The sequence below is a fragment of the Passer domesticus genome, chromosome 13, assembly GCF_036417665.1.
Source record: "Passer domesticus isolate bPasDom1 chromosome 13, bPasDom1.hap1, whole genome shotgun sequence".
In the NCBI taxonomy this organism is placed as follows: Eukaryota; Metazoa; Chordata; class Aves; order Passeriformes; family Passeridae; genus Passer; species Passer domesticus.
Genome location: NC_087486.1, coordinates 695,170 through 721,495, shown reverse-complemented (window position 1 = coordinate 721,495; position 26,326 = coordinate 695,170). Strand labels below are relative to the sequence as shown.

Below are 26,326 nucleotides of genomic sequence, written 5' to 3'. Positions count from 1 at the left end.
GAAGTGGGATAATTTGTGGCACAGTCAAAATGGAAGCAGAGGTGAGCCTCGAGGAACTGATTGCCACAAGCCTGCTTACATTTTTAATCTCAAGACAGTTGATTTCTGGTGTATCAAACCCAAAAGGAATCACTGGGGTGATTCCTTCCTGTATCAATACTTTGGTGATTTATTTAAGCTTGAGAGCAGGCAAACCCATGGCTATGGCACCTGTCCAGCTGCCTTATAAACTGTCTCCTGAGGGATCTCTGGTGACCATGTTTTAATCAAAGGTACAGATGATTATTTGCTTTGCACTTGAGCTCATACTGCCTTGTTGTACTTCAGCTGCCACAGAGCCAACACCCCTTTGTGACCAGCAGAAAGCACAATGTGAACCTGACTTTCCTGATCCCTCCGAGGGGCTCTGCCCTTCCATGGAGCTCCCATGGCCCCTGGTGAGCCAGGAACAGGGGAAAGTTCTGCTTCTGAGCACTGAATGGTGGCTTGTCTCTGTCAAAGAGCCTCCCCCTCCTCCAGTGACCCCAGTGTGCACAAAAGTCAGCAGAAAGAGCCTGGTTCAGAGGGGCTGCACGAGGAAGGCACAAGACAGGAAACCCCGAGGGCCAGAACTAAGAACAGTGTTCTTCAGACCTGAGGAATCACCATCTTCCCAGAAACACTGGGAATGTGCTCCAGTTTTCCTGCATGTGATACTGAAGCTCGGTCAGATCTTGAGGTACAACCTAGTCCCTCACAAAATGGCTACTGATGCACCCAAAAATCACACTGTCCTTATTCACATTAGTTTTCCATCATCTCTGCTTTCCAGAATGGTTTTCTGTAATCACAACTAGACAGAAATCCCAGTGACCCAATCCCACACACGTCCCTGGTACCCAGTGTCCCTGCAAATAACACCCAGGGACATGGATGCAATTCAACCAGCATTGTTTACAGGAAAATGACAATAACCTCACACACAACAGATTTACCAAGTTCCATGTAAGTTTTCTACACAAACCAACTAACCATAAATTGAAAAATCACACACTTTACAAATCTATTGCACACAGACAAATATCTGTATAAAAATGTGACAAATAAACAAAAACAACAGTGAAAGAAAATGAAAGGGACAAAAGCCAAAACAACAATAAATTCTTTTACCCAGAGTGAATGGGAGCATTTCATCAATGTGAATGGAATCCATGCTTTGCATAATGCACCATTATCAATGTGATTTACTATGACAAGATCACTGATCTAACGCATGGGCTGTTCAGTAGGATTCTGGAAAAACCACGGCTGCTGGGTTTGAAAACGCATGATGTGCGTGGGGATCCTCCATTTACAAGCAGCTAACTGCAGTCCAAGCAGGTCCTACCTTCCACCGCCCTCTTGAAGAACACTTTGCAGCTGCCACACGTCAGGACGCCGTAGTGGCACCCGGAGGCCTCGTCGGAGCACACCAGGCAGAGCTTGGGAGGTGGTCCCGTAGTTGCTGAGGTTGTGGATGGAGAAGAGCTTACATCTGACCTCATTCCAGGGCTGAAACAAAGCAGAAAAACACCTTTAATTGGGAGAGAGGCTCGTAGCTGCCAGGAACAGCTGCCCTCGGTGGGGCAGTTCTGCACACAGAGCGCACAGAAAGAGTTAAACAGGGACTCCTGTAAAACCCCAGAAAAGCTGTATGGATTCTTCACGGCCTATTTGGCTGCCTCAAGATTCCTTCCCTTACACGTTTCTGAAGCCAAGTTTCTTGCACAATTATCCCAGCCTTTAAAATTGACTCTTTAAACACGCTCTTACTCCATATTGTTTCCATTACTGCCACATTCCCTGCAGTCTGCACAAGGGCTCCCTTCCCAGCACCACCACTGCCTGCTCTACTGGGATACTCTTATGCAAGAAGCTGTGCAAATTGGGCCATATAGCAACAAATATTCGCAGTAACAAGTGATCGTTTCACCCCTGCAGTTCAGGAGAAGAGTGAGAAATATCCCTCATTTCAGGATCTGGATGTAAACACCCAGCCCAGCTACAAATGAAGGACTGGTTTGTTAAGGAAAAGAACCCAAATCCCTCTTAGAACAACAAGCAATCCATCCTAATCACCTTGGAGCTGCTCCTGATCCTCAGGGCTGACCCAGCAGTGCTGGCCCAGAGCTCAGGGGCTGGTCTGATGGTGGCTTATCTTCTCTGGTATGAAGAGAGCTGCATGGCACCCTTATGGACCAACCATGATCCTACAGACCAGCCATGATCCCACAGACCTACCCTGGTCTACAGACCAACCAGGCACTGCCCCAGAGCCCTGGAAAGGCCCAGCTGCTGAGTTCATCCGCCTCCACACCAGGAAAACCTCCTTCCATGGAGGGTGGCAGGCACTGAACAGCTGCCCAGGAGGTCACGGAGTGTCCCTCTCTGGCCACATCCCAAACCCACCTGGACACGCTCCTGTGTCCCCTGCTCAGGGTGACCTTGCCTTGGCAGCAGGTTGGACTGGATGATCTCCAGAGGTCCCTTCCAACCCCAGCTATTCTGTGATTTCCAACTAAGTTTGAAACTCCTACAACATGATTTCTCTACTGCCTGCTTCACTTGAAGCTGATTTTCACAGAAAATCCTGTTCGCCAGGGTTCCAGCCACTCTCCAGATGAAGCTAGAAAAATGACACTTTTATTTAAGGTTTTGGTGCCTCTCCTTGGAAACTCTCCAGACCATCCACGTTCCCTGATGTGGGCTTAGCATTTGTATGTGGGATGGCTTGTGCATGGAAAATTCCTTTCCCCCTCCTCAAGGAAGTCTGACCAGATTTGGTCGCACATTTAGAAAAACCCACAGCTCCAACACGCTCACGCAAACCTTAAAATTCCATCCCAAATGAAGCCATTCCAACACCTGGGAGCTCTGCTTTTGCACAGGTCCATGTGTCCCATCCCCAGAGAGCACCTGAGAAATGGCCCATCCAGTGATCCAAAGGACTTTGCCATCCTGTTTGGCCTTTCCTGCAGGGATCGGGGCAATCAAAAGACAAGGAGCAGGATCCTCCCACTCAAACACAGAGGGATCAAAGTCAAACCACAATAAATGTGTCAATGAAGTTCTCACTTTGGCAAAAATAGAACCAGAAGGCAGAGAGAAGTGAAAATGACTTGTGTTAGGGGGAAAAATGAGACAGCACAGGCAGGCAAAGAGCTAAGGGATGTGCAGACCCCCTGAAACCCGTGTCTGAGGTGGGGAGAGGCTGAGCTGTGTCTCAGAGCAGAGAGGGCTGGGCAGAAAACACCACAAACACAGCCACAGCTTCAACGTGCTGCAAGAGCAGTGGGAAGAGGAGAGCAGAGCAAGACCAGAACAAGGGTGCTGCAAAGCCCTCAGCGGAAAGGCTGGCAGCAGGAATGGAGCAGAATGAGTCAAACTTGAGGAAAAAGGGAAGAAAAAGGCCCCTCTTTTCCCAAAGGAAGAATGCTTCTTTCCAGAACTTGGAAAAGAACTCGAATCTGTCACATCGCTCCTCTGCGTTCAGAAGCATCTGTGGAATGTTCAAGAGATCTCCTTGGTCTGCCACGAGGCTGCCAGCCCCACAGCGTGTCTGTCAGCTGGAGCACTCATCCTGCTCACCAGCATGGCACGGCTCTCCTGCCTTTCCCAATTAATCACTCTTCCTTTAAGGAGCAGCGAGCTCTGACCAACCCCTCTGGCTGCACAAGGCGGGCTCAGCGCCCGAGCCAGGGCAGGATGCAACCCAAGCCAGCCCCACCGACCCCGTGTCTGCAGGAACACACATCTTTAATTCCAGCTCACCCTGCTCCTGCCCTGCCCAGCAGGCCTGCCTTCCTCAAGGGCACAGAGCCCCAGGAGCAGCTCGGAAGGATGGGGGCACTGCCCCGTGCCCCCTGAGCCTGGCACTGCCCGGCTGAGCTGGCACCTGTGGCACTGCTGACACCGCCTGGGCAATCTCAGCAGCTGAGATTCACCTCCACTCCTGCTCTGCTGGCTCTGGCCAGGTTCTGCTGCTCCACGGAGCTCTCACCAGGAGCCCAGAGACAACACGAGAACCTCAGGCTTGAGAGCTGCCCCTGGTTCTCTGCTCTCTCACAGCTTTCCTGTCTGGTCATCAGACAAGTAACTCTGACCTCAAAGCTTTGCTTCCTTTCATGTGATGCTCATATTACTTTATCCTTTTGCTTTTTGGGGTTTTTTTCTTCTCTCCCCAGCTTACTGATGCATTTGGAAAAAGAAATTTGTTTCTCTACTTGTAGACTGTCATATGCAAAAAAACCCAAATGAAAAACCCAACACTTACCTCAAAACCAAGCAATACCCCTTCTACAAGCAGCAGCCACTGTCTGGCTACTCTAAAATGCCTTATTTTCTCTAAAGGTTTAGGCCAAATAGCTCCTTTTCTAAGACTAAGTATCTCAGGTTAAACACTGAAGTACAGGCTAGGAGCTTTGAATTTAAATAAGGAATATATAACTAGAGAACTTTGCTTCATTAAAATTATTAAAAAGATGGAAATATCTTTCTATGTATAGTTTTGAAGAGAGCTAATTTAAATAAAACTCTTTATACCTCTCAAATTTCTGACAAAAGCATTTTTAAGGAAACATTCATCAGCTGTCAGGGAAACCATGACAGTGCCAAACATATTCCACTGAAACTTTTCAGTCACCTTTAATTTTTAAACAGGGCTCATTTTCTCTACCAGCACCACAGAAAATGTAATATGAGAAAGAAAACAGATGATATGACTTCTAAAACTAAAAATAAATGATTACATTGATTAATACAGCAGTAGCCAGCAATCTAATCCGGGCTGCAGGCATATCTTGCCAGGCTGGCTGTATCAGATAAGGGCAATATTTACTAACGGTGTGGAGAGCTGCCAGACAGTGGAGCAGCACCAGGAGGGACTGCAGGGCAGCAGGGCTCCTGCAGGAGCCGGCCTGACATCCAGTGTGCATCCCTCACCTGTACAGCGAGACAGTAAAAGGCACATGTCCTCTTCCTAAGGCAGGGAAATTGCACTCTGAGATAAATAATGATGGAATACCTTTCAGTATTTACAAAATTGCTTTCAACTCGACAAACCCTAATAAACTATGAGTCCTATCTAGATAAAAACTAAAAATCAAGCAGCATAGACAAGAGAGGAAAAAACCTCCCAATTTTCAGGGTTCCAAATGTGCACAAACTTCAATTAAATTTCATTTTGGGAGGCAAGGTATTGGTACGGGGTACTAAACTCAGTACATTCCCATGCATTTTTCAGAAATTATTCATATACAATCTGATTTTATTTATTTGTACAGACATGTTTACGATTTCCAGTCAATGGAACACATGGGGGGGGCAAAATGGGAAACCTTAACGAAGGGGCTGAAATGGGAAATTTTAATGGAGCGGGAAAATGGAAAGGCTTAACGAAGGTGCTGGCCCGGTAAGGAGCCCTGCAGAAATGGAGTGTTTAACTAAAGGCTGCAGGTTAATCATTCACAGAGACTTCAACCCCGGCTCAAGGGTCACTGCAGCACCGCCGGGTGCGGCCACGGCTCGGGGAGGGGGGTCCTGCTGGGGCATGGACAGCACACCTGGACAGCAGGACACACGGACACAGGGACACAGACAGGACACAGGGACAGGGACAGGGACACAGGGACACACAGACATGGACACATGGACACCGAAACACAGACAGGGACACACAGACACAGGACACACGGACACAGGGACACATGGACACAGACACATGGACAGGGACACATGGACAGGGACACAAACACGGACACAGGGACAGGGACACATGGACACAGACACAGATGTGGACACACAGACAGGGACACACGGACAGGGACACACAGGAACACACAGACACACAGACACACGGACACACAGACGGGGACGCACAGACACAAAGACATGGACACACAGACAGGGACACATGGACACAGGGACACAGACAGGAAACGGACACACGGACACGGACACAGAAACACAGACAGGGGCACACGGACAGGGACACACGGACACAGACATATGGACACAGACAGGGACACATGGACACACAGACACACGGACACACAGATGGAGACGCACAGACACAGAGACACGGACACACGGACAGGGACACACGGACAGGGACACACAGACAGGGACACACAAGGACATGGACACATGAACACAGACACACAAACAGGGACACGTGGACAGGGACACACGGACAGGGACACGGACACACGGACAGGGACATGGACACACGGACAGGGACACACGGACAGGGAGCAGCGGGCTCTGGCCCTGCCCCAGCCAGGGACACGGAGCAGACGCCGGGCAGGAGGGACTCACCCTGGAGAGCTGCCCCCTGCCAGGGCAGCACTGCCTGCTCCCCTTTGCTCTCTGCTGTGAAGAACACAAACCCCCGAGGCACAGCACGGGCACGGCCCCACGGGCTGAGCCCACTGAAATATAATTTAAAAACACACCGCCCTCCTGTTCCTCTGCATCACTAAATGAAAATCACAACAGTACTGGACTTTCAAGAGTAGGTTTGGATTAGACTTGGGAAGAAATTCTCCCTGTGAGGTTGGAGCCCTGGCACAGGTGCCCAGAGCAGCTGGGGCTGCCCCTGGATCCCTGGCAGTGCCCAAGGCCAGGCTGGATGGGCTGGAGGCACCTGGGGCAGGGGAAGGTGTCCCTGGGACAGTGGAAGGTGTCCCTGGGGCAGTGGAAGGTGTCCCTGGGACAGTGGAAGGTGTCCCTGCCATGGCAGGGGTGGCACTGGATGATCCTCAAGGTCCCTCCCTACCCAAACCATTGCACGATTCTCTGATCCTATGGAAAACAACTCTAGTGAGACAATGGCAAGGGGAACACTGTCAGGAACCAAAATTACTGACCCTCTCCAGCCTGCACCCCTTTTCACCAGTGCCTGAAAGGGCTGGTCAGCCTGGATCACATCCTGTCCCAACAGGACACCCCCAAAACATGGCTCACCACACATCCTGGCTCTGCAACAGAACCAACCACTGGGAATGGATTCCTTAAAGCAAGTTACTTACTGGTGCAAGTGGTATCCCCAAACTAAGAGTAAAGAAACCATTTTCAATGTCATTGCCATCTGGGCCTCCTCCTTATCTTCCAGCAATGAGAACAATGTAAACACTAGGCTGTGGACACTGCCTGATTACATTTTTTGAATTGTTTATTTATTTCTTCATTAACTAGAGAAACTATTAATTATTTTTATATCCTCTCAGGCAGGGAAGTAGTTTTGAGTTCAAGCAGGAAGAAATTTCAGTCCAAGGCTGTTGACACTAGACTTGTCATGACTATTAAAATAGAAGTGTGTTTGCCAACTGGAAATAATTCCAGAAAGGCATTTTGCTGAGAACCTGAACCGTTGGCTTCTTCTGTCTCTTGAAATGTTTTCACTTCATTCTGAAGAGACTGAAAATTGGTAAGAACCCAGGTTTTCCTCTCAGGCTGCCTGAACTCTGCAGACACAGAGCCAGCCCTGGCTGGCTGGGTGCCACCGAGGGGGCACAGAGCCACAGCAGAGGCACAAACTGCCATGGTGACAGACCCCAAGCCAAGGTGTCCTGGGGTGCTGACTGCTCACAAACCCTCCCTCCACATAACTTCCTTGCACGCCCATCCCTTCTTCAGCTCTCTTTCCTATTTTCTGTTTAAAATGGAGGCCTGGATGGTTTTGGTAGGAGTGCAGGTCTTGACAACAAGCATGTCCCCAATGACGCCGTAACAAACGAAAAATCTACCCTGGAGTATTTAACCAAAGCCTGTGAGTAAAAGCCCCCAGCGTTTCTGGTTTCCAGCTGCTCTGAGAACCAGGACGATTAACACGGTTTCCTTTATGGCACAGCCAGATAAACACTGTATTAAAAACCCCCGATAAGCCAGGAAATCAGATTCTGAGCTAACGGTCTCGTTTCGTGCAGCATGTCTATGACACGGCCAAGATAATGGCACCGAGAGGGATGTGTCACTCCCAAGGCCAGCCCAATTCACTGCCACGGCCAGAAACTCATGGCAGAGCAGCTCCTGGTGTGCAGTGAGAGGGGCAGGAACTGTCCCTGCCACAGTCTAGGGGACTGCCACGGTTCTAACAGAAAAATTTAAAACACGAGAGATCCCTCAAGCAGCACAGTCTCGGGATCATCCCCCACCTGCAGAACGCACCTTTTGCCATCCCTCACACAACAGAAGCTGGCTGCAGGATTGGTGGGCTTGTGCAGCCAGACAAACAGTGCTGGCAGATGCCAACAGCAGAGCGGAACGCGCAGATCGCCAACACAACGCGGAGCACAGGCACTGCGGCAGCCGGGGCTCCAGCCCTCCCCAAACCCCGAGGAGCACCCGCCAGGGACCCCGAGCTCCCTGGGAGCTCCCAGGAGGGGCTGGCAGCTCCAGAGGCACTGGCCCCGAGGCCAGCCCCGGCCCTGCTGTGAAATGGCGCCCGCTCCCATCTTGGCATCACCGGGAGCGCCGCCGGAGCTGGAGCCGCTCCAGAGCGTCAAGGTTTCAAGGGCAAAGCTTTCTTGGAATGGATAAATGGTAATTGATGTTGCAGCTGCAACCTCAGCCAGAGCTCTTGGGATTTCAAATGTACTACAGACCTAAAGCATTTATGGCCAGAATATGATAATTAAATTATATGTTCTAAACTTTTATATTTATTACAGTGCTCCAGTAAAGCAGCCAAAAAGTCTTACCTTCAAGGGTAGAATTCATTTCTATATGAATCAATTTAGGCATACTTTTCCAAAGCTTTGTGCTGCTTTTTAAATTTCAATGTTCACCCTTCCTTCTCTAAATAAAGAGCCAGCAATAAAAGAGACCCAGACAGAAGCCAGTACCTCTTTTCTTAAATACAAACTTTACATAAAAATATTAAATCAAATTATCCTGGGCCATACCAATTGTTTATGCTTTGCTGGATGACAAAACAGCCATTTGATCTACCTGTCTTTAGAGCCTGTGGATCATCTCCAACCTGCAGGCACAGGGACACGCTCCGTGCTCACAACTGAGGTGAGCCAGGACCAGGACAGCTGCAAAATAATGCACTCTACAATAGAGTGCAAAAGTCTCAGTAGAAGTAGATTTTAAAAAAAAATTTCAGTGCATCCCAAGAAACATCTCAGCCTGGAGCAAAGGAGGCTCAGGGGGCCCTTGTGGCTCTGCACAGCTCCTGCCAGGAGGGGACAGCCGGGTGGGATTTGGTATCTGCGCCAGGGAACAGGGACAGGAGCAGAGGGAACGGCCTCAGGCTGGGCCAGGGCAGGCTCAGGGTGGGCACAGCAGGAATTTCCCCATGGAAAGGGGGCTCAGGCACTGGAACTGCCCAGGGAGGGTTGGATCCCCATCCCTGGAGTGTCCCAAGAAGGGCTGGAGGTGGCACTGGGGCTCTGGGGACAAGGTGGGGATGGGGCACAGCTTGGATTTCATAACATTAAAAGTCTTTTCCAGCTTCTGTTGACTCTGGGGTTCTGTTTTAGATCTCAGCAGCCTCAGAGCTGCTCTACCTTTCTTGGAAGAGGGTTTTTAGTTTTCTGAACCTTGCAAACTAACCAAGAGCCAAACTTAACTGCCCAAAAATGTATTGTCTTAACACTGACCCTTTAACACACCAGTTCCACGGGCCAGCACTTGGAATTCAACAGCAGCAGAACTGCACTGAGACATTCTGCAGTGATCACAGGAGATTCATGAGCTCAGAGCAGCCACAGCATTTTGGCTCTTCCTCCACAGTCAGCATAGATCGGATCTGACCCCTTATTCCAGCACACATTAACGTTGTACCAGAGGAACTGAACTTAAAATATTAAACACGACTTGTTCCATTAATGACCTCAGCATGAGCCGTGTCCAGTGCTCGTGTCAATCACAGGACTGTGTGCAGGCTGCCAAAATGATGCTGTAGGAAAGGAGAGAGACATCTGGAAAGCTGATTCTAACATACATGGAAAAATATTAACGATACAGAAAGAAAGGCAGTAAAAGATTAAAGTGAACTGCAGTAGAATCATAGAATCCCAGAATGGTCTGGATTGGAAAGGATCTTAAAGATCCCCTGCCATGGCAGGGACACCTTCCACTGTCCCAGGTTGCTCCAAGCCCTGTCCAGCCTGGCCTTGGGCACTGCCAGGGATCCAGGGGCAGCCCCAGCTGCTCTGGGCACCTCTGCCAGGGTCTCCCCACCCTCAATATCCCATCTAGCCCTGCTCCCTGGCAGTGGGAAGCCATTCCCCCTTGTCCAAGGTCCCTCTCCAGCTCTTGGAGCCCCTTTAGGCACTGGAAGGGGTTTCAAGGTCCCTTGGAGCCTTCTCTTTTGCAGGCTGAAAAGCCTCAGAGCTGCAGTACAGTCCTTCCACAGTCAAATAACCATCAAGACATAAATAAATTTAGAGCTGTAATTAGGAAGTTCATTTCTTCTATTCTGAAAAAAACACAATAAAATCAAGACTCTCCTGCTGCCAGTGGAACATTCAACAGTGGCCTGGACCTGGAGTTGTATCAATGTGTACACACAGACTCATTCACCAGCTCATGATTGAGCTGCACTGCAGAGCCAACTCCTGCTTTACAACAAATATCAGGAGAAGTATCAAGAAAGAAACTAAAAGTAATGCAACACAAATACAGAGCAGAAATAGCACCGTAACTCTGAGCAGGAAGAAGACGAGGAGAAGGGAAAGATGAAGAGAGGGCAAGAGAAGCAGAAAGGAATGTTTTTCCTTCATTCCTTCTCCAGCCCTTCCAGGAAGCTGTGTTTGAGGGGAAGCGGTACTGAAGCCAGCGAGGCTGCTGAACTCCTGGGAGCACAACCCCATTTCCCCGTGTCCCTGCTCCCTGTGCCTCTGCAGGGAGCCCTGCAGACTCCAGGTCCTCCCTGGCACGGGCTCCCAATGCCAGGCACACACTCACACGTGCACTCTTCATTATGGAATATTAACCAACGTGTTGCACTCCGGGCTCTGCTTCAGTGCAGATCTATGGAGAAGAAGGATGGGGACCCGTGCCAACTTCAGGTTTTGGCCTTGGTCCATTTGGTGCAGGGCCAGGATGACTTGGTTGACTGTTGAGTCATCGGTTGGTTCAATTGACATTATTTTACATTTGACTGGTTATTGTTCTTTAAACTTTGAACAGGAGTCCAGAAGCTCAAAAAACACCAGTGGACCAAAAAGAAAGCAGCCAAAACAGAGGTTAAACAAGGCATGTAAGCAAGGAAAATACTCTCCTTAAATGAGGTTTGCTTTTAGCAGAAACTACTGAAAAATCAAAATCCACCTTGTGGTTTAAAACGTGTCTGTTATATTCCCAATACGTGCAGGAAGGCAAGCAAGCTTTTCCCCCCAAAATAAATTAACCAGCGAATGAGAACTGTATTTTTAACAGAAGTATATTGCTGAAATTTTGGATGGGTAATGTGCACGCTGGTCATTTGCTTCAGCCCGTGCTCAACCTACAATTGAAAAGATTTAACCCCCAGAAGTTACTGCTCCAGTACAGAAGACACCCTTCTGCCTGGCAGAAGAGCTGCCCATAACCTGTAGTGGTTTGTTTCCATGAAATGAACTCGTTACACAGATAATCTGTATTTACCAACAGGAATTTGTACTGAAGGTTCACTCCTGCTGTTTCCAAACTGTTTACTAAACTCAGTGTGTTTCCACGCTAATTTCGGGTATGTATTCAGTATGTTTTGATCCCCCGAGAGGGAAATTCATTGTTATATCCACTTATTTTCATCATCAGCTAAAGCAACAGGGGAGGAGGAGCTTGAGCTGGCTCTAATGAGAGGAGCAGCGGGAAGGGAGACTGGGCTTTGCTGCAACAAACCTGCCAGGACGGGATCAGCTTTTGTGACGGCTTCCAAGAGCATGAAAAACAAACAAAGCCCAATGAAAACATCATATCCTGGGTCCTTTGCTGGCAGACAAAAATACTTGTGATGATTTTGCGATCTTAGTCACGGGGATGACGACGGCAAGCGGCTGTCAGCGCCACGGCCCGAGCCGAGGATCGCCAGCTCGCGTGGATTATGCTCCCCATTCAGTCATGAGCACTAACGTCACTTGAAAGGGTAGAGATTCTTTTTTGCCATCTTACAGAGGGAACAGGAATTCCTGCAGGAAAGACAAGGAGCAAATTCGAAGTTCCTGGAGACTTAAAAATCAGAGAGCTGCTGACGGACGAGCACGGTGACGGCTCAGGCCCTGAGGGAGAGGCCGAGGTCTCCCCCCAACCCCACAAAAAGCTTTTCTTTCCTCTTTCACATTTAGTTCTTGGTGCATTTTACCTTTCATATCCAGATCTGCGTGTCTACATAACAGAGCTTAAAACTGAGTGCATCTGTTCAAAAAGCATTTCCCAAACTCTTACAATCACTTTTAGCACCCTTCAGAACACAATCTCCCTTCACTTTAACTGGCCCCTGACACAGTGGATGCAAAGAACAAATATGAAACCACTCTTCCCCGCATGAACAGGAAGAAAAGCACGTCCTAAGTTTGTTTATTGACACGAAATCAGCCACAGAAACTTGTGTAATATTCTCAGAAGGCCAAGCAAGGAGTAGCGCCCCAGACCTGTATGACGTGTATATTGTATGTAATTTCCAAGGCACTTTTAAGTCAACTTTATTGAATTATCCAGAAGAGTGCTGTAATTACTTCTGTCAACACTGTTAAGCAATTACAGATACGATTTCTGCTATAACATGCACACATAGTAGGTTATTACCTGCTTTTATTTCCACTTGGCAACCATGTCACACACTCAAGACTATAAAGATGTTTCACCACATCCCTCCTGCTGCCCACACCCGGCCTTTACAGGCAATTCTCACCTTGGGGCTTTGGGCTCCTTTGTGGTGTGCTTTTTCCCCCCATGAGACTTTTAGCTCTTGCCCTGTCTCCCTCTCCTGGGCTTCTGGTATTTTTTATCCACTTTGCTCTGTCCTCTCCCCTCCCTGCCAGCTGAAGGAAGCTCTATTCCTTCCTCGCGCTGTTTCCTGGCCACATTGTTCGTCTCTGCCTCTTTGTGTATTTTCTCTTCCTGAGCAGCACTGGGAACCCCTCCCAATTAAACTCCATCTGTAAACTTCATTAATGGGCTGTTTACCTCCCTCACACAGCCACCACCACAGGGACAGACAGACAGACAGACCCCAGATCCTCCCCACCATCCCTCCCCTCTGAGAGCACCTCCCGCATCCTTGGGGCTGAATTTACTGCACGTGCCCAACAGCAGCAATCCCAACAATCCTTCTGAAAAGTATCAAGAACTTTCCTGCTGGGAAGCTCTTTTCTTTTCCTGAATTAGAACATGTCACGACAGCTCAGATCAAACATTTGAACTACGGCCATTACTCGAGATTTACTCAATGGAGTATGTATTCCATTCACAGCTGCAACAGGTTTTGAAGACACCTGAAGACTGCTGCAGTAAGAGAGCCACAGTACTCCTCATGGAAAAATGAGTGGGTGTTTACCACTGAAATGTGGGAAAGGCAGAATTCACTGCATGCTGGGTTTGGGAGGTGAGCTCACTCTGCTCGGCACCTGAAGAGAACAGGTGCTTAATTCAGTTTTAAGACTATGTATTAGTCCCTTATATCCTTACATAAGCATAATTACACAGGAGGTGACAGAACAGGTATGGCAACCAGCTTCCCATATTATTGATGAAATCAAACAATATAAAAATACCAAAAAATGCTTTTTGAGCTGCAGCTAGGAAAGGTTTCAAAGCTATGGGCACCTGAAAAGAAAGAGTGTATCAGAGAAAAAAATCTGACAAAGCCAGACGCAGGATAGGGTAGGAAAAAATGAAAGTTCATCAGCCAATTCTTTCAACCCATCACATGATCAGTCAATCCAACAATCCCTCCTTTAAAAATATTAACGTAAAGCAAAGGAGAAAAAAAAAAGATCCATTTCAATCAGACATTACTGAGTTGTACTCACTGGAGTACAACTTCATTTACCTCAGCCTCAGCTTTATAATCAGCTTTTTCAGCAAGTACCAGAGAAACAAACCAAAGCAGCATTGGAACCCCCAGGGTGCAGACCCCATACAGGTGCAATCACACACACCAAACAAGCTTTTAACTCCAAATAACAGGGGATGCTGACATTCACAAAGCCTTCAGTTTTCAAATGAAAAGCACATGGAGGTGCTTTTATCTAAAACACAACATCCTGGTTTCAACAAGCATTTCTGCATTGCTTTAACTGTACAATAACTTCAACTGCTACTGCATCTTTGGGAGACACTGATCCAATGGCTCAGCCAACCCCAGTGCTGGGATGAGGTTCCTCAGAAAAACAGCTTTTCTACCCTTGGAAAGCTTCTCTCAGACTCCTGGGGCTTTGGAGAAATTAACCCCAAAACAAACCACCTCTGGGAAAGAGCAAAGTGGTTAATCTTTCCTTGTTTTCACCCCGAAACAAACCACCTTTAGGAAAGAGCAAAGTGGCTAATCTTTCCTTGTTTTCACCCCGAAACAAACCACCTTTAGGAAAGAGCAAAGTGGTTTATCTTTCCTTGTTTTCACCCCAAAACAAACCACCTCTGGGAAAGAGCAAAGTGGTTAATCTTTCCTTGTTTTCACCCCGAAACAAACCACCTTTAGGAAAGAGCAAAGTGGTTAATCTTTCCTTGTTTTCACCCCGAAACAAACCACCTTTAGGAAAGAGCAAAGTGGTTTATCTTTCCTTGTTTTCACCCCAAAACAAACCACCTCTGGGAAAGAGCAAAGTGGTTAATCTTTCCTTGTTTTCACCCCAAAACAAACCACCTCTGGGAAAGAGCAAAGTGGTTAATCTTTCCTTGTTTTCACCCCGAAACAAACCACCTTTAGGAAAGAGCAAAGTGGCTAATCTTTCCTTGTTTTCACCCCGAAACAAACCACCTTTAGGAAAGAGCAAAGTGGCTAATCTTTCCTTGTTTTCACCCTGAAACAAACCACCTTTAGGAAAGAGCAAAGTGGTTAATCTTTCCTTGTTTTTAACAGTGGTTTGGGTGAAGCAGCAGTGAGACTCCGGACACATCAGCACAGCCAGGGCTCCAAGAACAGAGGCTGGGACCAGCCTGGCTCCCCAGCTCCCACCAGGCTCTCAACAGCCCCAGAAGGTGCAGCTACCCCAGGAGGATGTTCAAGGTGCAATAAATACATGTGTGACCAAAGCCTCGCTGCATTTCCAGGCTACATTCCCTCCGACCACGTCTAACTGCTCTTATGTCACTGGCATGCTCTGTGTGAGAAACATTAAACAAAGGTCACACTGGCAAACATGTCTGCAACAGGAACAAACCCAGCTCGACTGCACACTTAACTCTTTGTGAGGGGAGGGCTCTGCAGGTAAAGCCTTGTTGGGACAGGGATTCACCTGGCACAGTGCAGGGCTGCCAGCAGGACCCGCGGGGTGTCAGAGGGGTCTGCTGTGCTGGCCCTTCCTGGGGAGAAGGAGCTCTGGGTGCTACGGAGCCATCCCACTGATTCCCAGGAGAACAGGAGCTCCTGGTTTTTGTGGAGCCATCCCACTGATTCCCAGAAGAACAAGAGCTCCTGGTTTTTGTGGAGCCATCCCACCACACACAGGGCTTTTCCTTTCCACCCTGCCCAGGGAAGCTTCCACTTCCACAAGGTAACAAAGGACCTGGCTGAGAGACAAACCAGGTTAAAAGTTAAGACAACATCTGGATCATGCAGGATGGATACAGTCATAACATTCAGTGTCTCAATGTCCAATCTGTAAAGTATAATTAAGATTATCAACAAGTAAACCACCACCACAGAAAATGAAAAATAAAAGAACTAACACATCCTAAGAACAAAATATTTTTTAAAAAATCTAGGGTCAATTTTCCCCCCCAAATTAATTTCATCTCACTCCAGGAACCAAAAGAGGTACTAATTTGAGAAGTATGGCTATAATGAACACTCACCTGGCAATACAGAGAAACACTGAAGAGCCAAGAACAATCCAAGCCTGTTTCTCCTCCCCACTGCCTCATGGAGAAAACTGAACTATAGATAATTATGCTCTTAAATTTGAGTCCTCAGCACGTCTGAATTTAGACGAGATTAACCAACGCCTGAATATAAATTATCATCAAAGTGACAGGAAGAAATGCTTTAAGTTTTGTATTTTTATTCATGATGCTGAACACGCCATCATCATCTGCAGCTTTTCCTACCTGTAACACAGATCTTCTCCTACCCTGTTCTGTATGTGCAACCTGCAGCTGCTCCTGGAGGAAAAACCCAGCAAGCACCAGGAGAGAAATACAGTAAATGACAACACGACAAGAGCAGACACAGCTCCCATTACTGCTGCTGCTTCTCAGTATTTCAGAAGCTGTGGTGCTTCAAAAAGCTTGGAAAGGTCATGAGTTAACCCCATCTTCCCCTGCACCAATCCATATTTCCTTATGGATTCAGGCAAAAGGCATCTCAGCTGGAGATGAGCAGGTCGGCCTTTCCAGGGAGACAATGGTGTCTTCCCTGGACTGATTATTCTTGCAACTTTCATCACAAATCCTGCAGCATCTGGCACGTCTCCTTCAGCTTCACTTAAGGGCTGACAATTAAGAGAATCTGTCTTTTCTCAGAAAATCTGTTCTGGGCTGAGAAATGTGCGTGCAGAAGAGCTAAAGAACAAAGCAGCACTTCTGATTTCAGCCAGGGAGAGAAAATGGGCTTGAAGTGCTGCACAAAGAAAAGAAAAAGCAAACCTTATTGCTCCCAGCTCCTGGATTCCTCAGCCTGGGATAAGGGATGGGCAGGTTGGGAAGGGGCTGCCCAGGGAGGGTTGGAGTGCCCATCCCTGGAGGTGCCAGGGGATTCCTGGAGGTGGCACTCAGTGCTCTGGGCTGGGGACAAGGTGGGGATCAGGCACAGCTGGGACTTGCTGCTGTTGGGGGCTTTTCCCACCTCAGTGATCGTGGGATTCTGTGATCTGCACGACCTTTTCTCAAAGACCTCAAAAGCTTCCTTCCAAATTGCCCAAGCCCCAGTATCTGAGAAGCTCTTTCCCTGATTTTAATATTTAGGCCAGGAAAGCAATTTAATTGGAGGGAAAAAGTTTAACTTTTTGTATTTGAAAGGAAATTACCAAGTAAAACTCACTATTAGCCTGAGCCTCCAACCATGATCTGGTACTGTTTCTCAGGTTTGTAAGAAAAACTTGAAATATTTTATGGACTTTGATGAAGCAAGGACCAAACTCCAGGGCTCAGTGCTAACAGCAGGTGACAAATGCCAGCTCCACAGGCAGCCCACGGCTCCCAGGGGGCAGGAGGGGAAGGACCAGCCCCGAGGGGAGCCCCAGGTGTGCAGGCATTTCCCAGAAATTCAGTGTATGATGGCAGTGGAAGGTGCTGAGAAGCCCTGCAGGGACTGCACATGGCAGCCTGGCAGAGGACTCGTCGCAGCCTCAGCTGCAGGCAGGAATGTGCTCCCGAGGCTGGGAATAAACCACGGTTACTGCTCCCTGCTCAGAACCAGCCTCCTCCTTCCCCCAGCGAGAGCCACCCCCGAGTGCTGCAAAGGCAGAAATAACCAAATTCATTCCTCCCAGATTCACTTTTTCTGCTCGGCATTTTTTAATAACACCACCAAGTAAAAAAACAGTTTTATAAATACCACAGGGACTGTCATTTACAGAAAGCAAGGCCTTGAGAAGATCAGAGAAACCACCAAGTAATCTCAATGTGATCATGGAGACGGGAAATGGACTTGATAGGCTTCAAAGTGCTCAAATGGAAATTAATAATGAAGAAAACGATTCAAAATACTCAAAACCAGTTTCCACTAAGTATTATTGATTTCAAAACCAGCCTTTAAATTCAGTCCTGAATTACAATATGAAAAGAAAGTTTTTACACACTTTTTAAAGGCAAGCTCCCTCACAGCCTTGGTGTGTAAAATAAGCATTTTATTTGACATTTATTGGAGGGAGCTGGAAAAGAAGGTGGCTCCTATCATCAGCCCTCATTCTCCCAAAAGCCTTTGCTGTTTTGATTCCCCAAGATACAGAATGCTGGGTCTCTCCTCAGAGTTCCTCCAGCCTCTCCAGAAGCTCAGAAGACACATCCATATGTTCCTCCTCAGCCCTGACCACGAGCAGGGGCAGCTGTGGCTCTGTGGAGGCAGCTCTGCCACCCCAAGGAGGCAAAACCAGCCCAGGAGTTGCCAGAAATGCAACTGCTATTGCAAAACAGCATTACGTGGACAGAGGCAACAGATCAGAGGAAGAGATAAAAGTAAGTTGGGAATAGTGCTCTGTGGAATAAGTAAATTAACCCCAAGATCACCTGTGCTGCTGTTTCCATCCCATTCCAAGGCACCCTCTGATTTCTTTTTCATCCCAAACTAGAGCCAAGAAGAGAGGTGATATCTAAGACTGCTGTGTAAGAAATGATTACTGTGAAGCTCCCTGCAAAGGCAGATTTATTCCAACATCCAAGGAAAACTCCTTGGTGTATGTAACACTGGGGAAAGGATGCCATCAAAACCACAGAATCATTTAAACTGGAGGAGACCTCCAAGGTCATCGAGTCCAGGCTGTGCCCTGTCCCCATCCCAGAGCCCCAGTGCCACCTCCAGCCCTTGCTGGGACACTCCAGGGATGGGGATCCAAACCTCCCTGGGCAGCTCTTTCCAAACCTGCCCATACATTATCCCAGGAGCCATGAGCTGGAGGGAATAATGCACACATTGTGTTGGTGCCCTTGAAAAAATCCTCCTCTGGTGAAAGAGGGAGCACAGCCACGAGCCCCGATTCACGTGCTGAGGCTTTCCCAGCAGAGGGATTTTGGTTTGGACTTTCTGAGCACATTTTGAGGGGAGAAGGAAAGGGATGCGGGAAAGGAAGCAAATTTCCTGGCAGGTCTTTAGTACAATAACCAGCAAAAAGATCAATTACAGGCATGCATTCAGCCTAATTATTCTCCAGATTACAACACAGACATTTTAAACTCCACATGGCAGAAATGAGATCACTCTAATATTGGATGAAAACTAGTCAGAGTGGTGCAAAACACCAGGGTGCTGTGGCCAGGTATGTCCCAGGGTGCTTCAGGTCCTGTTCTGAGTTGTCTTCCCCAGCCTGGAGTTCAAAACCTGCAGAAAACACCCTCGTGGAAGGGGATTTTCCAAGCAGAGGAAAATCTCAGCCTCAGGGACACAGCCCATGGCCAGGGCACTGTCCCTCGAGGGCTCTGTGTGCCCCAGCACCTCTCTGGGGACAAGCACAGCTGCACAGTCAGTGCAGGCCTCAGCAGGGAGAGAAAGCCACTGTTGAACTCCACAAAAAAGGGGGAAAAGGATGGATTTCAAGGCTGGTCACTTCCCAGCCCGTGACTGCTTCTCAAGGGCTTCTGTGCAAACTCACAAGTTTCCTCCCAGATTGCCCAAGCCCCAATATCTGAAGAGCTCTCTCCCTAATTTCAATATTTAGGCCAGGAAAGCAATTTAATTGGAGGAAAAAAAGTTTTATTTTTTGTATTTGAAAGGAAAGGAAATGACCAAGCAAACAGGCATTCTTCTGGGGCTGAAAGCAAGTCCCGAGCTGCCGGCTGCCAGGGCCAGCTGGCCAGCAGCCCATGTACAGTACGTGTTTACTTGTTGTCTAACCACTGATAACTCCAGAGTGCATCCACGCATCCTAAAGAGCACCGAGTTTTCTGGTCAGAGAGGAAGGAAGAACAAAGCAGACAACAGTAAAAATATTCACTGCTGATGGCTACTGCACTCACTTCTGAATATATGCAGCGATTAAAGAATCCAGTGTCAAATTAAAACTCTTATGTGTCAAACCAGCAAGAGCACTCAGATACAAGCAGGAATTATATCATTATAGAGGAATAATGAAATAATGCTGCTGTGTACGTGCCCCCCATGTAGAACTGCAGCTCTCAGGATTCCCTGCTCCTCCGGCAGGCACAGAGCACATGCAGACCTGAAGCAGACACACAACACAGATGTTTGCTTCCTTCCAAGAGCTCTCAGTTATTTAAGACTAAGCTTAATCTTGTGATTCAAGTGAAAAACCCTGCTGATAGGTGCTGGCAAACATTCCACAAGCCAAGTACACAAAACACTGCCACGGCACCTTCATTTGGGAGTCACAGTGCTGGTGGCCAGCTCCCAGCCTCACCAGCCGTGTGCCAGGAGAGCCGGAGCCTTGGCATGGCTTTGGCAAGTGCCTCTGACCCTCACAACCAGGGAGCAGCGGCTTTTCCAAGCACTCCCTCCTCCCTGGCAGCCAAACAGGGAGAGGGGCCTGATCCCAAACAGGGAGAGGGGCCTGATCCCAAACAGGGAGAGGGGCCTGATCCCAGACAGGGAGAGGGTTCCTGATCCCAAAGAGAGAGAGGTGTGTGATCCCAAACAGGGAGAGGGGCCTGAATCCAAACAGGGAGAGGGGTCTGAGCCCAAACAGGGAGAGGTGTGTGATCCCAGACAGGGAGAGGGTTCCTGACCCCAGACAGGGAGAGGGGCCTGATCCCAAACAGGGAGAGGATTCCTGATCCCAAACAGGGAGAGGGGCCTGATCCCAAACAGGGAGAGGATTCCTGATCCCAAACAGGGAGAGGATTCCTGATCCCAAACAGGGAGAGGATTCCTGATCCCAAACAGGGAGAGGGGTCTGAGCCCAAACAGGGAGAGGTGTGTGATCCCAGACAGGGAGAGGGTTCCTGACCCCAGACAGGGAGAGGGGCCTGATCCCAAACAGGGAGAGGATTCCTGATCCCAAACAGGGAGAGGGGCCTGATCCCAAACAGGGAGAGGATTCCTGATCCCAAACAGGGAGAGGGCTCCTGACCCCAGACAGGGAGAGGGGCCTGAGCCAGGTGCTGCAGGGCCGGCTCTGCGGCTGCAGCCAGCCCCAGCTAATCCTGCTCTGTGATTCCAGAGGCACAGGCTGCAGCAGGGCTGATAAGGAGCTGGTGGGGGACACGGCTGAGCTCCCCCTGCCTTTACGTGGACAGTTACAAACCCGTGGTTTGTTAAGAAGAAGACTTGGGCCTCGACCATCTCTCACTAGCAGACACTCTAATCTGGTCCCACAGGCTGGACTGACCAACAGCCCTCAGAGCTGCGACTCAAAGTGTTTGTCTGACATTTGCATGTCTACCCCAGACACAACCAGCATGCTACTTCTCTAAAAATATTAAACATCAAATATAGACCTTCCACGTGTGCCTCCTAATCTAAGCAGATATCTAAGTAAATACAAGTTTCATACCAGAAAATTTAGAATGTACTTGCATACGGTAAGAGATATAATCACAGCTGGCAATTGAACAGAAAAAGGCATCACTAGGGTGAAGAAGCAGTTTTCAGTGGGCAAATTCACCAAGTGAATTCCAGTATGCCTGTCCTGTCAAATGCAAAGCCAGACACTGCTTATTTATCAAAGGCAATTGCAAAACCCAGACTGGCTGGCCTGAAAACTCAAATTTGGACTGGCAAAAGGTTACTTAGAAGGAGACAAAAGGCACTTTCCTTTTTTACACAGGCCTGGGGAGAGGCTTTAAACGGACAGGGGGAAGGGTTAGCTGGGATTTTGGGTGAGGCCCTGGCACAGAGTGCCCACAGCAGCTGTGGCTGCCCCTGGCAGTGGCCAAGGCCAGGCTGGACAGGGCTGGAGCAGCCTGGGAGAGTGGAAGGTGTCCCTGCCTTGGCAGGGGTGGCACTGGATGGGCTTTAAGGTCCTTTCCAACCCAGGCCATTCTGTGATCCTGCCTTCACCGTGCCAGCAGTAATAAAAACAAAAGTAGAGACTTCACCAACTCAGGGGTCCAGAATAAAAGGTGATCGTGTCAGTGCTGGAGTGCTACAAAATTATCATCAAATGCTTGACTCCACTGTTGAGATGAAGGATGGTAACAGACACAGCCCTCCCCAGACAGCAGCAGCCTGATGAGCGTGATGCTGCAAAGGCATTAATAAGGGCAGGTGACAGCTCAGACACCTGCAGAAAGAGGAAAGCAATAACGTTCTGCAGATCGCCCGTGAATGGAAAATAACAGCAACAAACCAACAGGTTTGGTTAGAACAGGTCCAAAGAGCCCAAAGAAGCTCAAGGGCTCAGCCAGGAGACGGGCTGTGAGTGAGAGAGGGGAACAGCTCTTCCCTGAGAGGCTGCTCGAGGTGCAGAGACACAGCTCTGCTCAGACAGGCTGTGAGTGAGGGAGGGGAACAGCTCAAGGTGCAGAGACACAGCTCTGCTCAGACAGGCTGTGAGTGAGAGAGGGGAACAGCTCTTCCCTGAGAAGCTGCTCGAGGTGCAGAGACACAGCTCTGCTCTTCCCCCTCTGTGCACCCACTGTGGCATCCTACAGCAAGGACAGCGCTGCCCAAAGACGGACTTAAACAAAAAAATACTGCTTTGGAAGTGATCTGAAAGGCTGACTGAGCTCCAGAAGTAAGAGCAGAGCAACGTGCCCTGGAGCAGAGCAGCAGCCCTGGAGGATGGAGCCATCAGCTGCTCCCAGCCTGGTCGCACTCATGGGCACAAAAAGGTCCCCAAAACTCGGGCTGGAGCAGGCCGTGATTGTCACTTCAACACAACGCCTCCCAGGGCCAGCTTGTTTGTATTACTGTTAATTTTCACATGTTGTGCGAGGCTAAGTCCAAGCAATTAATGCTCTGCAGTATCTGCACGATGACTTTCTAGTGGAAAGAATTAGAAACCCCCTCAGGGCAGAAACACGCCAAGGATTCCCAACACCATTCCCCGCTCCGCAGCTTTATTCACTAAAACTATAATTCTGGGAAAACTGGAGACTCATCAGCACCCTGGGAAACGCAGAGCAGAAACACAATGTACTGCACACACGGAGTGCCTGAGAGGGAGCTGCACCCCAGCCCTCCAAACACCAGAGCACAGCCAGCTCCCCCAGCCCCCTCCCACCTTGGAGACCCCAATTTATTGCACCCTCAAAACAAAGTACCACAGCACACTGTTACCACTGCAGCAGCAAACACAACCACCTTCCCTGCGAGAGGATGATTAGAGAGGGGAGAGCACCGAGTTCTACCCTTGGCAGTGAGAAAATGAAGAAAAAGAAACTACTGGAGTGGCTAGAACATGGGCAAGTTCTCGTCTTTCTTGAGCAATTAAAGCTTTTTCTTGCTTTGTTTGTAGAAAATAAAGTTCACATTTCAGTTATAAATTCCTATTAATTCGATATTCATATTATCCACTACAATCTCCCTGCAGTTAAACTAGCAGGGAGATTGTGGTGGATAATAAAAAAAAAATTGATTTTTGCCAAACTGGAGTATGGCTGCTTCTGGTAGCACATCCATGGCAGCAGCACAGGAAGGAAAAGAACATTCCTCAGTGCTGCTACAGCAATCCAAAGTGTGTGGGGACAGCAGGGACAGCCAGGGAAACTACTGATGCTAATATGCGTGACAGAGTAACCCATCTTTATAATAGAAGATTTTAATTTCCTAGATGTCTCTGGAACGATGACTACAGTGTGGAAGAAGTGAAGGATGTCTTTCAAGCTCTTAGGAATTTTCCCAGGCAGCATCTGGCAGGGCCTGTTTCCTATAATCACCTTGATTTATTTGAAATTTTAAAGACAAAATGAAGTATGGAAGTTAACACGTGGGGTGGGGGGAATACACAAACATGTGAATATCCCAGTGTCAGAAACGAGGAAAGGAAGAAGTGCTGTGCAGGAAGACATCACCACATGTGCCCCCACCATTTCAGCTGCTTATCTGGTGGCACCTGGGGACAGTTCCTTAAGCACTGGAGCCAAACCCATCCAGAGAAGGGCTCTGGGAGCCCGTCGGGAGCTGGCAGTGGGGACGGGGCAGCCACAGCTGCTCCTCCCTGGTGACAAACACCCTCACCCACCTGCACACTGAGCTAAGGGTGTCCCAAGGGGCGCAGTGACACCCCAAAGCCCTTCCCAGCCCCATCCTGTGCAAGCAATGCACAGACAGCACTCCCGAGGCTCACAGCCTGCATTTCCAGCTGCAGCTGCCTCTGCTCGGCCCTGTGCCCACAGAGCTTCCCAGCCTGGCACTCAGCACAGCTCAGGATCAGCTACCCAGACCCCTCTGTGCACGCTCCCTCCCCAGCCCAGCGCTGACTGAGCTCAGCAGGCACCCCCAGTCCTGCCCCACTGCCCAGCCTGCCCGGCTCTCCAGCCCATGCAGAACTGCTCTTCCAGTTCCCTGACAGCCTGGTAGGGTTGTTGGCTTGGATCTTTCCTTTGAAATGGCCTCTGGCAAGGGATCGTGTCAAAGTCTTAAAGGAAGGAGAAAAAGCAATTGCAGTCGGTTCAGGGGGACTGGGTTTCCAGCTCATCCACACCCTCAGAGAAGCCCAGGACACTGGTGAGGGGATGTGTTCCTTCCAGGAGCAAGGACAGCTCTTTCGCAAGAGCCTCCACGTGCTCAGTGACCTTACAGGTTTACAGCCTGCCCCTGTGCCAGGGGCCAGAGCTGGGCTCCCACCCCACACTGCTCGAGGTCCTGGGCAGCTGCAGGAGCCCCACCACGGTGCTGGCTCACTGCAGACAGCATCTCTGAGGGCTGGCAGCTCCTCCGGGTCTGCTGGGCACTGCACTGATGGCACAGAGCTCTCCTGCCCAGGCTGAAGGGGCCCAGGCCGTGTGCCAGCAGCCCCACTGGGCACCAGCCATCCCTTCCTCCCACCTCCCACCCCACCTGGGCTTGCAGAGCTGCCTGCCAGGTAAAAATAGGATGGCTTGGGTGTTTTTGATAAAATCTGGAATGGCAAGTTTCGCTATTTCCATGGATTTTAGGGCTTCCCTTGGCACCCTGTTTCATTCTGAAATTAGGGCAGTTTGAAGACGTCCACGCCTTGAAACGCCGCATGCAGGAAGCCAGTGCTGGTAGCACTTATGAATACTTGGAAAGATTCAGAGAGCTGAATGCTGCATTTCCTTTAAAGCTCTTCCTCGGTTCCGAGGCTGGGGTCAGCCAGGAATAGAAACCCAGTCACTTCCTCCTCCCCACTGGTATGCCTGCAACTCAGGCGGGCTTTGATCTGCCACACGGAACGAGCTCAGCCCCTGAAAGAAGTGGACTTAGAAACCTCCAGATTGTTACTTAATAAAATATCAGATGTCCCAACCTTTAACGTGTTAAAAGAGTCTTTAAAGATTTATCTTTAAAGTGATAAAATAAGTCCAAGCTCATTTGTCAAACCAGTTGCTCTGGTTGGAAAGGAGCTGTCAAGTATCTCGATGACTCAGGATGTTGTCGTGCAGGCATCCTAATATTAACTGCTCCCTTCAATAAGAGCTGAAAAAGGAATGCTCTGCTACTCCTAATACAGAATTCCAAGCACTCAGGTTCTTACAACACTTACATTTTAGATGAGGGAGTTTCAGCACTAGATTTTTTTATCAAATCATGCACAGAACTTGCAAATCACCTGGCACCGCATGAGAACAGACTTGTCTTCTCCAGCTACGGAAACCAAGTCAGCACAGAACTCGTTAGATGGGTTTTGTTAAAAAAGAAGGTGTCAGAGAAGCTTCCTTTTCAGTTCAGAAAATGGCAGATGTGCGGGGCTCAGCAGAAACACGTGTCCAGGAAGGGCAGCACTCCTACAGCGACACGAAAATGAAACCAAGGGAGCTCACAGCAGAGCAGGACCCGGACCCTGCCCCAGAGAGCTCCCCCCACAGCCAGGGCGCCCAGGGCACCTCTCAAAGGCCTGGGCTGGGCCAAAGTAGGGCAGAGAAAAGCCTTGGTGAAATATGGATTAAAGCAGCAGTGCTGCTCCAGCTGGGAGAGCCTGTCTGTGCTCCAGGCCACACTTGGTGCTGCTCCACACAACAGCCAAATTGAACCTTCTGCTCCCTTTTAAACCTGAGGCTCATCAGGATTGTTTGGTCAAAGCAAATAACCCAGAAGCATTACAAGTCTTCCTTTTCCCCCAAATGGGATTACATAATTTTTCAATCAAAAGGCAAAGATGTAAGATCATTCTACACAAACTAATTTTAATTCATGTCTGGAAACCCCAGCAAGGTACAGAAAACAGCCTGGACGTGGCACTCAGTGCTCTGGGCCAAGGGGGGACTGGGCACAGCTGGGACTCAATGCTCCAGGGGGGCTTTTCCAACCAAAGTGATTCTGTTTGGAAACGACTTTTTAACAAAAGCCAGGTCTGGGAAACCCCAAAGGTGCCTCCAGTGCCATCACTGGGGTCACTGCCAACCCTTACCACCAGTACATCCCCCAGTATGCTGTTATTTCAATAAACATGTGATAAATGTGTATTATCTTACTAAAATTAAGGTG

General features: G+C 48.9%; 1 protein-coding gene across 2 annotated transcripts in view; it reads right to left on the bottom strand.

The window, feature by feature from the left end:
• NR3C1 (nuclear receptor subfamily 3 group C member 1) overlaps positions 1–26,326 on the bottom strand; it is a 65,355-nt gene that overhangs the window by 26,212 nt on the left and 12,817 nt on the right. For both annotated transcript variants that reach the window (XM_064388108.1, XM_064388109.1), the window contains exon 3: positions 1,367–1,530. In XM_064388108.1, coding sequence (XP_064244178.1) covers positions 1,367–1,530 — 164 coding nt within the window. The remainder of the gene's footprint in view (positions 1–1,366; positions 1,531–26,326) is intronic.